This window comes from Callorhinus ursinus, unplaced genomic scaffold, assembly GCF_003265705.2.
Source record: "Callorhinus ursinus isolate GAN/ISIS: 27379988/994484 unplaced genomic scaffold, GSC_fseal_2.0 scaffold4, whole genome shotgun sequence".
In the NCBI taxonomy this organism is placed as follows: domain Eukaryota; kingdom Metazoa; phylum Chordata; class Mammalia; order Carnivora; family Otariidae; genus Callorhinus; species Callorhinus ursinus.
The window spans coordinates 5035727-5050395 of NW_027397066.1; the positions used below are offsets into that span (position 1 = coordinate 5035727).

Sequence of the window (14669 nt, forward strand, 5' to 3'; positions counted from 1 at the left end):
GTCACTGTAATGTCCTGACCACATAAAGCAAGGTGGGTGTGGATACATCACTTCTTCATCCACGTACTTGTTGCTCTTGCCTCTGGATTTTTGAAGCCAGTGAGTTTTTGGCTGGAAAGTGAGATGTGATTCTGGGGAGGATGGTTTGTTGGCAGGAGACAACCACTCTTACCAAGAACACTGAGAAAGTCTATGTTGGATAAAATACAAAAATTATCCATTTAAATCCTCAGGGAGCAGCTGAAGTGGTGAGAGCTGGAGGAGCCTGGTTCTGGGGAGGGGAGAACCTTGGCGAGCCAACTGTAGCTTTTTCTCTGGGGTCTTTTGTTACCTGGGGGCAGGCAGTGAGTCCAGGCCTGGGTCCAGTAGATGACACTGCTGGGAACAGAGAGATGCCCTCTCCTGGGGACAAAGAGACAAAATTAGAGACTCGGGTGTTGGGGGGAGTCTTCAAACACCTGGTTGATTTCCTCCTCCAGATATTAGCCAGATTCTAAAGCTTGCAGGATGGGGCGTATATAAACCAACAAGAAAACCCCTGAACAGCAAAGCAGAGTTTTCCTAGTCTAGATGCTGAGAAGCAGAGGATCAGTGTTGAGGCTCTACCATGGACAGGACCCAGTGAGCTACCTGGACCCTCAACTGGCTACTGTAGGTGTTCGAGCTTGGGGCCCCTTATGACCACAGGGTGCTTCCAGCAGGGGAATGGCTGTAGGCTTTAGGAAGACCGTTCTGGACTCAGTGTGGAGAAGGGATGGGAGGGGACAGGAGAAGGGTGTTAGAGGATGCTGCCTGGTTGTGGACAATGAGGGGCTGCATGTTGATTGATTTGCTCCATTTCTTTCGTAAAGCAAAGGAGCAGATAAACATGAGCAGACAGAGGAAGGCACGCCACTTGATGAATGAGCCATCTGTCTCAGCATCAAACTTGGGAAGATGAGGGTGAAGCCAAGACAGAAAAGAGGCATCATTCATCTTAAGTGATAAGAAAGAAAAGAAAACTGACATTATATTATGAAAGGGGTTTGACAGGTTTTTACAATGTGAGAGAAGAATTTGTCTTGATTCATGTGATATTAAGCAGTATTGAAACTAAGGATAGATCAAAATTATGTTGAAAAAAACAATAAAGCCGTTCTCTAAGACCTGCAGATGAATCAGCTCAACTACTGCATTTGAAGAAACCAAGGCCCAGGCAGGAAAATAGCATCGTTTTTTCAAGGGACCCAGTAAACTGATTACAACCCCCATGTCTTTTTCACTTCTGTGGACTTGCTCTATTGCCGAGATGATGATCAATTCTTGCAAATGTCCCATGTATGTTTGAAAATAATACATATTTAGTTATTATTGATTTCAGACTTCTATAGTTATGTCATTATATCAAGCTTGTTAATTATGTTCTTCAAATTTTATTTATCCAGACTGGCGTTTTTGTATGCTCAATCTGTCGAGTTCTGAAGAAGATGAGTTTAATCATCCAACTATGGTGGGAGATTTAGCAATTTCTCTTTCTAATTTTCTTAATTTTGTTTTGTGTATTTTGAGGGTATATTATTTAGTACATGTGAGTCTAGTATTTTTCTGTTATGCTATGAATTTTTGTTTTACAAAGAGGTAGTGACCTTCTTTCTGCTTTTGAGTCTCTTTTGTTTAATGTTAATATAGTGATATTGAGTTTGTTTTGGTTAGTTTTTGCTTGGTACAACTTTTCCTATTCTTTTAAAGTCAACCTTTCTCTGCCCTTATATTTTAGTTATGTCTCTGGTAACAGCATGAGGCTATATTTTGGAAATCCACTAGGAAGATCCCTGTCCTTTTAATGGAGAGTTTAGTCCATTTGTAATTATTGTAACTGATATATATGTTTATTCCATCATCTTATTTTGTGCCCGTTGTCTACCCTGCCTTTGCTATGCTTCTTGTTTTTCTCTTTTCCACCTCTCTATAAAATAGATTGTTTTCTTATTCCACCTTTCACCCTAGGCACATTTCCACTCTTTTAGTGGCAGTTATTTAAAGAGTTAATTTCCCAGCCTAATTTCTCTACCCCCCTCCTGTACACAAGATCCTAAACGGCTTTAATTCTGATAACTCCTTCTGTGTCTTTCATATTGCCCAGAAGCATATTTCTACTCTGTACTTTTATACTTCTCAAATTAGTCATTATCTTATATTTTACCAATTTCTTTGCTTACCATTCCTTCTTATATTTGGGGGGTGGTTTAATTTAGTTCTCCCTGGAACACATTCTTTACTGTATTTTATCAGCAGGGCATTTTATCAGTAAGCTTCTTACTCTTTGTCTGAAAATGTGTTTATTTTATTTTCATTACTGAATGATCATTTAGGTAGACATAGAATTCTAGATCCCCAGTTATTTCCTCTTGGCAATATGAAAAAGTTATTCCATTGTCTTCTGGTTTCCATCAAAATGCGTGCTGTTGGTGTAATTACCATATATTTTTAGGGAATCTGTCTTTCTTTCTGGTTGCTTTAGGATCTTCTGTTTGTCTTTGGGATTCTGGACCTCTGCTACAAGACATGTTTCTTTTTATTTATCCTACTTGAAACTTGTGATTCCTGACTCTGAGGATTTATATCTTTCAGCATTTCTGGAAAATTGTCATTATATATTTGAATATTACCCTCCCCGCTTCTCCTTTCTTTCCTTCCGGAACTCATAGTAACATTGTTAGAGTGTCCCATGTTTTCCTCAGTGACTCATAATCACTTTCATGTTTTCTAATGATCTCTCCAAGTAACACGCTATGTCATCTCAGATCAATCTTCAAGATGACCATTTTCATTTATATATATAATATATTTGCAGTGTGAAGGCTCTGTAGCTAGACTGTTCGGGTTCAAATTTAGACAATGAGCTCTTTCTGTTCCTCAGTTTTATCATCTTTAAAGTGAGAGTTACAGTAATACCTACCCACCTAAAATTATTTTGAGGTTAAATGAGTCAATATATGTCAAACTCTTAGAGTAGAACCTGGCCCCTAGTAAGTCCTGTATATAAGTTAGAACTTATTTTAATTACTTTAAGAATCTACTTTATGGTCTTTATCCAATAGTTCTGTTATTTGGTATTCTTGGGGAACTTAAACCTGCTGATTATATGTCTTGTGTCTTCATTCATGAAATACTATTCTCTTGAGTGCTCTGTCATCTTGGCCCCTGGGGCTTTATCTGTAGGACTCCTATGGGACTCGGCCTTAGCCCCAAGGGTATTACAAGGCTCAAGGATATCAGGGATATTACAGCCCAGGCGAATCGGGAATATCCCTGATCTGGGATGTCAGGGATCTTAGGAGCGTCACTGACCCGCAGTTTCACTGGCTTGGGACACCTTTTTCTGTTCCTTCACTGATTGGAGGCTTGTGGGCCATTTGGATGATATAAGTTCAACCCCAAATTCCCATGGGACATAGGGCTGTAGTCACATATTCTCCAAGGGAGATTTATTTTCCCCCACCTAGAGCTCAGGCTAAGAAAGACAGCCTCCTCGTGATCTCTTGTGCTAAAGTGGAGTTTCCCACCCACCCTGCTCTGTGGAGGGACTAGCCCTTCCAGGGCGCTGGCTTTCTGCGGCGGGCTCAGTTCCAGCTGACTCTCTCTGCGTATGTGTTCTCTCCGACTTCCCTCATCCACAGAGACCAGCATGGCTTTCCAGGGGCAGCTATGGCATCGTCTCTCACGCAGATCTCCCTTAGCGGCTTCTGACTTCAAGCGTTCGCGTCGAAGACCTGGTAAGTGCTCTCTCCAGCCACGTGGGAGGTATCCTGTCCACCATTTTGCAGGAGGCTGAAGCCTTCCTTGGTCTTCTTCACAATCCCACACCTTGCATGGAGCCCTACTCAAGGTTGCTCTCAGGAAATATTTGTTGAAGGACAGACTGAATGGCAGGACGTACAAGGGCTCAGGCCTCCGGTTCAGAGCCTTGACCAGCACTTGGGGCCACATCCCCACCTCGTCAGGAGTCCTGCCCTAAGCACAGACTATGTCTGGAAAGGAGGACGACAGGAATTTAATTGGAGACTGTGATCTTCCCTCCCGAGGGCAGCTAACAATGTTCCTTACATACTTCCCCTGTGCCTGATGCTGTCTGAGACCTGAGCACAGCAGGGACTAAGGCAGACCGGGGCGCAGCCCTTCTGGAGCTGACGGCATCGAGTGGGGCAGCTCTTCTCAAAGGTCAAAGCATGTAAGATCCCCTGGCGATCTTGTCAACGGGCAGATAAGGCAGGAAGTCTAACCACCTATCCCAGCATTTGCGGCTAACTCAGAGCCCTCCTGGCAGCTCTACGTGCACACAGTTGCCAACCCTGTCCGCAGGTGGGACAACGGAGACACAGAGCTGTTATGTAATGGGCCAGGGATCACCCAGCCAGAAAGTGGGAGCTGGGATTTGAACCCAGGCAGTTTACGTCCAGATCCATGCCGGTAAGCCAACATGGTGCTGCTCCCCAGCTACGGGAAGACACTTTTCACGGTCTCTGGCCCATAAAAGGGAGTACGTGGTATCGGCCATTAACATTCTTTTTTTTTAAGATTTTATTTCTTTCTTTCAGAGAGAGTACACAAGCAGGGGGAGACAGGCCAAGGGAAAGGGAGAAGCAGACTCCCTGCTTAGCAGGGTGCCTGATATGGGACTAGATCCCAGGACCCCGAGATCATGACCTGAGCCGAAGTCAGATGCTTAACTGACTGAGCCACCCAGGCGCCCTGACCATTAGCATTCTCATAGTAAATGTCATTATTGTTATTCCTACTATGATGACTATTGCTATTATTTACAAGTAAATCCTGTTCCCAGACCCCAGGAGCCCAGAGATGCATACGGAAGGAAGTGCCACATAGATCTGCCTTACAGGACCCCGCAGAGCTGGGGAGGCAGGGTCGCAGAGGTGGGGACAGGCGATGCGGAAACTGAGGCATCATAAACAAGTGCCAGGGTCAGTGTGGCTGGGAGGAGGACACGGAGGGACAGCAGGACACCAAGGAGGGGCAGCTGGGGCCAGAAAATGGTGCGCACTGGAGGCCAGACCAAGGAGTGCAGAATTCCTCCTGCTGGGAATGAGGAGCTGTGAGGTGTTCCTGTGTTGCGGTGGCAATCGATTTGTTTAAAAAGCTCAGTTCTGTGTTGTTTTCCCTTAAAAGGAAATTTGTAGAGAAACGTATTGGTGATATTTGAGCGGAAAGATAATGGAGGCAGGGTGGCATGGGAAGGATCCAAGTGTTTGAGGATGGTGACGCTTGAGGTTCACGGAGGTTAAGACCAGCAGCTGACACTTCGGGGTGCAGGCACTGCTCCCAGCACTCATGACAGAGGAGTCATCTCGTGGTCCTACTATCCAGTGGGTACTTCACTTTGATCGTCCCTTTCTACAGGTGGGGAAACTGAGGCACAGAGGAGTTAAGAAAATTATGTGGGGGGGCGGTGGAGAGGCCTTGGTTCTGGGGAACATTCTCAACCCCTATGCCAGGTGCCTCTCCAGTTTTAGAGGGAAAAGCAGGGAAGCGGCCTTGGTCCCGGAGTCATCCCTCCTCCCTCCTCCCTCCTCTCCTCCCCCTTCTTTCCTTCCCTCACTTCCCCACCCCTCCCCACTGCAGGCCTGTAACCAGGATCCCAGTGTTTCCGGCCTGAGGGGGTCTTTTACCCACCTCTGGCTCACTCCCAGGCCTCCCAGGGCTGCCTGAGTGCCAGCCTCGAGAATGGTGTCCTCTGTGGGTCCAGGACGTGGTGGTTGCCCCAGCCTGTTCCCCCACAAGGGCCTGAGCCCTTAGGGAAGAGCCAGTTTGGACAGGACAGAAACAGCTCCGCCTGAGAGACAGTCCCCACCCCCACCCCCTGCCCCCCGCCCCGCCCCGCCATGCCACCTCAGTTCTTGCACCAGACACTGAGCGAGTCCGGGCTGGCAAGTGCTGGCGCGGGGGACGCAGGGATGAGCGAGACAGTGCCAGCCCTCAGGGACTCCAGCCACATAAGCAAGTCACTGGAGTGTAGCCTGATGTGATGGATGCATTTTGGGAGAAGTCCCCCCTCCTTCCCACACACGGAGAATGTGGGGGTTGGGTGGGAGGGGGCAGGCAGACTGCCTTTCAAGGAGGCTGCAGAAGCAGAGAACAGCCTCATCACTCGAAGTTCTGTGAACAGTGCCCTGGGAATTTGGATCTTCTCCCAGAATCCACAGGGAGCCGTCCGGAGATTTTAAGCAGGGCAGTAACAACATGTATTTTTATTCTGTGAGGCGTATTTAAAAAAAAAAAAAGGCGTTTTCATGCGCATCACTGCATCTGTGGGAAAGGAGAGCAGGTAAGACAATCCCTGTGTTACAGATGAGGAAACTGAGCTGCCGAAGCCCCAAGGGACTTGCCGGGTCGCTTACAATCATCTAAAAGGAAACTTAGTTACAAAAGCTATGGTGCAGAGATCACGGCGATAACATGTAACAATAATGAGAATAATATCTGTGCCGTTCAAGGAGTGCCTGCTGCCGGCCAGGAGCTGGGCTCCCTGCCCTAAGCGCATCATGTGTAATGCCCTATGAACTGGTAATACTCTCACATTGCAGCCAGGGAAACTGAGGCTCCAAAGAGTTAAGCTATTTTTTCTTTGGTGGCAGATTGGGCCCTTCAGTGCCCCTCTTTGATGGCTGGGTCCTCAAAAGGAGCCCAGCCTAGCTGTTCATGTGGGTACACTGTGAACAGACCAAGGAAGGAAGATGCTAGAATGGAAATGATATATTCTTCAGCTCTTGGGGACATTCAGCCAAGAACTGCGGTCCATCTGCCTGTGAAGACAGGTGGCTGCTGGGCTCGTACCTGGCAGGCTACTGAGTTACACCTGCCATCCTGACCCTGATGGGCAGAAGTCCAAACACTGTGTAGAAGTGAGCCCCCATGAAGAGGGCTATTGGAAAGAGCTTAGCATTTGGATGTCCTGTGGCAACTCTCTCTAAATAGTCACTGAGCAAATATGCTGCTGCCTGGCTTCTTTCATTTATTTATTTATTTATCTTTTCATTTTATTTGATTATATTATGTTAATCACCATACATTACATCATTAGTCTTTGAGGCAGTGTTCCCTGATTCATTGTTTGCGTATAACACCCAGTGTTCCACTCAATACGTGCCCTCTTTAATACCCATCACCAGGCCAACCCATCCCCCACCTCCCTCCCCTCTAGAACCCGCAGTTTGTTTCTCAGAGTCTATAGTCTCTCAGGGTTCTTCTCCCCCTCCGATTTCCCCCCTTCATTTTTCCCTTCCTACTTTCTTTTTTTTTTTTTGACGTAAAGTATTATTTGTTTCAGAGGTACCGATCTGTGATTCAACAGTCTTACACAAGTCACAGCGCTCACCATAGCACATACCCTCCCCAATGTCTATCACCCCGTCACCCCATCCCTCCCAACCCCCACCACTCCAGCAACCCTGTTTGTTTCCTGAGATTAAGAATTCCTCATATCAGTGAGGTCATATGATACATGTCCTTCTCTGATTGACTTATTTCGCTTAGCATAATACCCTCTAGTTCCATCCACATCTTTGCAAATGGCAAGATTTCGGGGTTTTTTTGATGGCTGCATAATATTCCATTGTATATATATATACCACATCTTCTTTATCCATTCATCTGTGGATGGACATCTTGGCTCTTTCCATAGTTTGGCTATTGTGGACATTGCTGCTATAAACATTGGGGTGCACATACCCCTTCAGATCACTACATTTGTATCTTTGGGGTAAATACCCAGTAGTGCAATTGCAGGGTCGTAGGGTAGCTCTATTTTCAACTTTTTGAGGAACCTCCATACTGTTTTCCAGAGTGGCTGCACCAGCTTGCTTTCCCACCAACAGTGTAGGAGGGTTCCCCTTTCTCTGCATCCCCGCCAACATCTGTCGTTTCCTGACTTGTTAATTTTAGCCATTCTGACTGGTGTGAGGTGGGATCTCATTGAGGTTTTTATTTGGATTTCCCTGATGCTGAGCGATGTGGCCTGGCTTCTAATCTAGCTTTCTCTGTGGCCTTGCACAATTTGACCCAGTTCCCAGACTCCGTCTCCCCTTTTCGAGGTGCTCTATAAATTTTCTAGAATAAATTACCTGAGAGAGGAAATGACATCGAGGAGACTATGATGACCCAGGGTGGTGAATTCTATGTTAAAGCCCACAGAAGAGGCATGGATCCAGCCAGGATGGGTGCATGGAGGGAGCATGAGTAATCTGAGAAGACTTCCTGGACGAGGTGCCATGAGGAATCCTCCTGCACAGAGAGTGGAGCAGGGCCCTCCCAGAAGCAGGGGAGGACTTCTGTGTTAGAAGGGTGGATGGAGAGCATCAGAGCCAAGCCAGAGCATGGTGTCTGGAGGGTGGAACCCTGGGGGACTCAGGGAGCAGGGGTTTAGCTGTGTATGGCCTCACAAGAACTGTACAACCTCTGGGAAAATGGGTCTTTGTTTCGAAGCCTTTTTTTTCCTCTTCCATGAAATGAGATAATGTGAAATTATTTCATCTTCCCCAAAGGGAGATTGACAGAGAAAAGTCTTTGCCCATGTGAGGATGTATTTCTCTATGCAGGAAACTGAGCACCATTCCTCGTAGCTCGGTGCAGACTCCCGAAGAGAGACCCTGGCCCGGGGTGTTGGGAGGCTGCTTCTGTGTCTCCTTCCTCTGCCCTGGATACAAACCGAGGTCATGGGAACCCAGCAGCCACGTGGCCAGGATGGTGAGGCCCTGGGGGCTTGTTCCCCGGCATGTTTCTGGCTCAGTCTAGTTTCTGGCATTGTCTTTGCAGCCGGACTGACAGAGATGGATTCCAGCCACCTTGGGACCTGGGGATGGCACTTTAATTCTGGGCTCATTGGAAGGGAGCCAGGCACTGTTGCACTCATCACCAGTGTGCCAGGCGGGCCTGAATCATTTACTCACTTATGCATAGGGCATCGATTCATTCTGTCCGGGGCTATCCCTCCCTCCTTTCCTTGTCCTCTCTCCACCTCTCTCCTTCCATTTATGCCCTTCAACATTGTTTTGAGCACCTACCAGACCCAGGCCAGGCATCAGGGATAGCAGAGTTGAATCTAAATGTGGTACCTGCCCCCAGGGGCTCACAAGCTCTCTGGGGAGAGGCACAGGAGTCGTTGTAGCCCCTCAAACTGTGAACACGTTTGCACAGCCTTATGGGAGGGTGACCCAGCTTCTGGAGGGGGCAATCAGACCTCCCCACATGGGATGGGAGTCAGGGGTCTTGCTCCGTGCACCCCCTATACAAACCTGCTGCACCTGTCCCCATAGTGTGATACTGGGGGGGGGGTGACCAGATATGTTGATTAAAATTGTTAAAATCATCTAGTATTTCAAAGTTTACAAAATCTCAACAGTGAGGTGGCCAGCAGAGAAAAACAAACAAACAAACAAACAAAACAGAAAAGTTTGATGAGAGGTTTCAACCGATACTTGAAGCCACAGTCAGTCTGACGCCCAGGGCAGGATCAGGGTATCAAGAGTTGTCCCCATAGAGCTTTTGAGACAACACCTGGTGCATAATTAACACCCAGTACCGTTGACTCTTATTGCTAGTCGAAACGGAAAGTGCACAGAGACCATCCAATCTGACGTCCTCACTGAAGGGAAAAGGAATCTGAGACTCAGGGAGAGGCAGTGCCTTGAACGGGGTTCTGAAGCGTGTCAGTGGTGGAGCTCTGGCCTCCATGGAGCCCAGCTCCCTGATTCCCAGTCCTGTACCCACAACACAGGGCAGTCTCTGCCGGGCACCCAGTGATTTCCATAGCCACACCTGGCTGCCGTCATGCCCGAATATGTCATCTGAATCCTATAAACATGGGAGCAAAATTTAAAGACCGTAAACATTCATGAGTCTATAAACCTCTCGTGTAAAAGCCATCTGAAACCTCACTTCTCTGGTAGTCACGTTCACTCTCTGTGGGGCAGCTAGTGTTTAAAGCTGCTTATTGTCACAATGGTCCTTAATGATCTAGCATTTTCAATACTTAATTACCCTTTATTAGATTATTGCAGAATTAGATAATTGGATCAAGCACTTGAACTCTTAGCTCTCTCCCATTTATCTGGTGGTATATACAGACTGAGAATTTCTTCAGTACCTTTGGGTTTGGTTCAAGCAGAGCTGTGGGCAGGGTATAGCTTGCTGCCACTGTATTTACTCAAGATGCACTTAATATACGGGAGCTTCATCTCTCTGAGTTTCTCGATTTCATTTTTCTGTGTATAAGAAGTAAATTGTAAATTTCCTCCCCCCCCTCACTGCTTACCTTCTGTCCTTTTGTTTCCAATACAAGTCACTGCTATTCAAATACAGTTCACGTCAGAGTCAGTTCTCTCGGGCTGCTCAAAGGTGTATATTTCATATTGCGCATAAATGTCAAGATTTAATGTTATTCCTAAAGGAGAATGCACTCTCTTTAGCAAAACAAAATGTAAATTCTAGCTGCCTGGCTATTGGGTTTGGGATAAAGGAATATTTACATAACCTCCAGCTTTTAAAATGATGCAGATATTGGCTTAAACAAACAAACCAACCAACCATGCCTGTTGGTAGAGGAGTCAGTGGCCTGGAAGATGTTCACACCCTTTGACTGGGTGATAGCCCCTTTTGGGGATTCTTTACATGCTTGATCACTGAGACACAGATATAACTAATAGCACTATTTATCACAGTATGATTTATAATAGCTAGCTATTAGAAACAACCCACAGGTCCAACTGCAGGAAATGGTCAGGTAGATAATGATATATCTACCTGTGAAATATTGGCCATTTAACATTCACACAGCACATATTTACTGAACGCCTGCTGTGTCCCCAGGACAGTGGTAGGAGGTGGGCATACAATGATGCTGCCGATCATGTTGCTGTTAGCAATGGCTACTATGAGCACGGTGCTTTGAGGAAAGCTTATAATGCTGAGTAAAAACCCCTGTGAAATGTTACAATCTCAATTCTGTTGAAAACACACACACACACATCTGCCGTTTCTGGGAAACGGACATATTTTTCATTTTGATCTGTCTCTCCGAATATCTTTAAGATGCACATAAAACTTCTATAATGGGGGGGAAGCAAGTTTTTGAAAAGCATGTTGACATGAATTTGGAGTTGCCACTATTAGGAATTGTGTCTGTATGCTGGAAGTCACTACCCCTTTGGAAGTGACACGAGAAGGTGTCCTCCCCAGTAAGAATGGCTGCTGGCCCCAGGGAGATGTGATATCACAGGGAAGTGAGCGGGGCATCTGTGTCTCCAGCTCACGATCGTGCCCACCCCTCTTCCCCCAGCAGCTCACGGGGAGTGTTGCCTCCTTCCTCCCTGTCCACCAGCACACAGACCAGCCTGCCGGCTTCGGCTTCCGCACAGCACTTGGTCAGAACAAACAAAGGTACTTCATCATCTGCTCCACACACTCCCTGGTGACCAGCACTCCCAGCTGCTGCCTGAGGTAGCCCTGTGTGTGTGTGTGTGTGTGTGTGTGTGTGTGTGTGTGTGTGTGTGTACGAGAAGGAGAGAGAGCCAGCCCACCAAAGGGCTTTGTTTACTGATTTCTCCTTTGACCTTGTACGTTTAAGTACCTTGCAGTGTGTATTCTAGGACCCTGCGTATGATAGACACTCCCTGAATATAAAATGAGCTAAAACATGTTATTCAGGAGAGTTTTGTAAAAGACTTTTATTTCTATTTTTGACTTAATGAGTTCTACCTCAATTAAATTATCAGGTGTATTATGAACGTTTAACATTTATAGAAGACTATAAACTTTATGTTCCTTAATATTGCAAGTTCCATGTGTTAATTTCAGCTCCTCGTTTCAGATCCCTCCAGCGACCTATAACTAGGACTCCGAGGTGACCGAGGCAGTCTCCTGTCCTGATGGCTCAGGGTCCACCGGGGATGCTTACCTGACTCACACATTGGCGACGTTGTGTGGTCAGTGCTGGGATGCCCAGAAGAGGCAGATGGCCCCGGGCAGGGATCCACAGTGTAGTTGAGGAAAGGTTTCTAGAAACCACATCTAAGCTAAAACCTGGAGATTGGGTAGGAGTTATCAGGCAGCAGGCAGGGGTGGAAAGTGAGAAAGTTCCAGGCAGAGGGGACACAATGGCACAAGGGCTGGAGGCTAGAAAGACCGGAACAGGATTGCATGTGGTTGAAGGGGAAGTGGCCAGTGGTCAGTGGCAGGCTGGAGAAGGGGCAGGGTCTGGAGGACTCCTGCTCTCAAGGTGTGGGGGTCTCAATGGTGGCCCTACACACATGGGGACCTCACACCTGCAGCCATGACATCCGATCCTGAGCCCCTATGACTGAGTCACCTCTGGATGACCAGTCCTTTGGCTCCGAGGCCCAGCTGGCTTCTGAGGGAGACTGTGCCACCAAGCCTCCCCTACCTTCCCCTCATCCTACTTTGTGGTTTTTTTATAGCACCCATGGCCATCTGGCAAGTGTGCGTCTGCTCCTTGTCTGCCTTCCCCTTTCAGAGTGGAGATCCGAGAAAGCAGGACCTTCATGCATTTCATAGCACCCTTAAAATATTTATTGGATGAACGAATGAATGATATGATACAAATGGGCTATGGGGACACTATGGTTCTCCCTAAGGCCAGAGAGCAGGTGTCCCTTGTGCTAGAAGAATAGGCAGGGTGTGGGGAGGGGGTGTCTTTTCTACTTATAAACGAGTTTATTTCAGTCAGTTTATTTAGCTCTTCCTCCGGCTCAGAAATGTGGTCTACAGGTCAGAGGGCACAGGTGCTCTGCTGGCTCATCCATTTTTGCAAAAAATTGAGGTCAAATTCACATACCATAAAATTCACCCTTCTACCCATTTTCAAGTTTGCAGTTCTGTGGCTCTTATTACTTACATCACCGCTAGCTAGTTTCAGAACATTTTCATCATCCTAAAAAGAAACCCTCCTTCCCATGAAACATTGGAGGCCCATTCCCTCCTCCCCCAGCTCCTGGAAGCCACGAATCCTCTTTCTGTCTCTATGGATTTGCCTCCGGACATTTCATACAAATGGGATCATACAGCACCTGGCCTTTTGTGTCTGGCTTCAAGAAGCACTTAGTGTGAGGTTTCAAGGGTCGGCTGCCTTGAGGGATGTGGCCGTAGTTCATCCCTTTTATGGTCACATAATTGTCCTTTGTATGGATGGGCCACCTTTTGTTTACCCATCCATCAACTGGTGGACATTTGGGTCATTTCCATTATTTGGCTATTGTGAGAATTTCAGTTACCAAATGATGAATAGCGTCCGTGATGAATATTCAGACCTTACAGAAATACACATGATGCGGGGCGAAGGGAAGAGTCCCTGGAGCCCCACCTCTCAGCGGTCACCGCCAGGGACCTGGGAGCGGCTCTGCTTTGTGGTCTTCCCATCCGCCCTGGGCTTTTGCTCCCCGCTACTCACAACATCCCTGAGGCTGCAGCTCTTCCCAGCCCCCTGGGCAGCTCCCAGCAGAGGTGCTGCCATCCCGGAAGTCCTCCCTGCTTCCCGCAGATGCATCCGAGCATCCTAGGCTCACCCTCACCCCAAACCCTGGTGTGAATGTGTCCCCCTTCAGTCTCCCCTACGAGACCATGGGCTCCCCAGGGCCAGGACCCTGCGCGGCTGGGTGCTCAGAAAGTGCTTTGCTGAAGCTGAACATCTCTGGGGTATGCGGGTCAGAGGCAGTTGCCATAGAAACTCAATTTTTGGATGTCTAAGACTGGGACCCGTCTGTGTGTGGCAGCCCCCCGTCTCTCAACATCTCCCGTAAGAGATTGGCTGCCTGTGGCCTCGTGCAGGCCACAAGCTCTGGGGTGCAGCCTTCCCCGCGGGGCGGCCATTGGCCTGCCCGGTCCCGGGGCCTTGGGTCAAGGGTGTTCTAGATCTCAGGCCATGGAGGGAATGGCCACCCCCTCCCACACACAGGCCCCTGCGTGCCCTGTGCACCCTCTGTCTGGAGAGGTCTTCACAAAGAGAATGGGGACTCTGGGTCTTGGACGGCCAGCCACACCCCCTCCCCAGTTTACCTCATCTTCTTACAGTCACGGAGGATGGCGGCAGGGGGGTCTCCTTGTCTGTCGCGCCCCCCGGCCCCGCGTCCTCTTAGAATCCCCTCTACCAGCAAGCACACAAGCATTCCCAAACCTCTGGTTCTCCTGCTCCAGCCAAGTCCCCACTTTTCCGTCCGTCCTCCCCTCAGTCCGGTGCTCCCCTCCCGGGCCTGCTGGGCTCTTGCACTCACTCTCTCTGGCCTCTCCCCACAGCCCTACTCCTCACACCCTGCTCCCTCCTGAGCCTCCATTCGGCCTCAAATCCCAAGCCCACTTCTAGGTCCTTATGTGCTGGGTCTCTTTCCGTACTTGTTAGTGAGCCATTGCTCAGCCGCCCCCTCCCCTGCACCCCTACGCCACCCTGTCCCCTCTCCTTCCTGCCTGTGGGACCTGCTAGCCTCTTCCCCCTCGGCTCTTCTTGCCTCCTCTGTGCTTTTTTTTTTTTTAATTTTATTATGTTATGTTAGTCACCATACAATACATCATTAGTTTTTGATGCAGTGATCCACGATCCGTTGTTTTCGTACAACACCCAGTGCTCCATGCAGTACGTGCCCTCCTTAACACCCATCACCGGGCTAACC

At 48.0% G+C, this 14669-nt stretch overlaps 1 protein-coding gene across 1 annotated transcript in view; it reads left to right on the forward strand.

Moving 5' to 3' along the window:
- Positions 1 to 14669, forward strand: part of LOC112835747 (janus kinase and microtubule-interacting protein 1) — a 253704-nt gene that overhangs the window by 213053 nt on the left and 25982 nt on the right. The window contains exon 10 of the mRNA XM_073891401.1: positions 3660 to 3755. Coding sequence (XP_073747502.1) covers positions 3660 to 3719 — 60 coding nt within the window. The 3' untranslated portion in view covers positions 3720 to 3755. The remainder of the gene's footprint in view (positions 1 to 3659; positions 3756 to 14669) is intronic.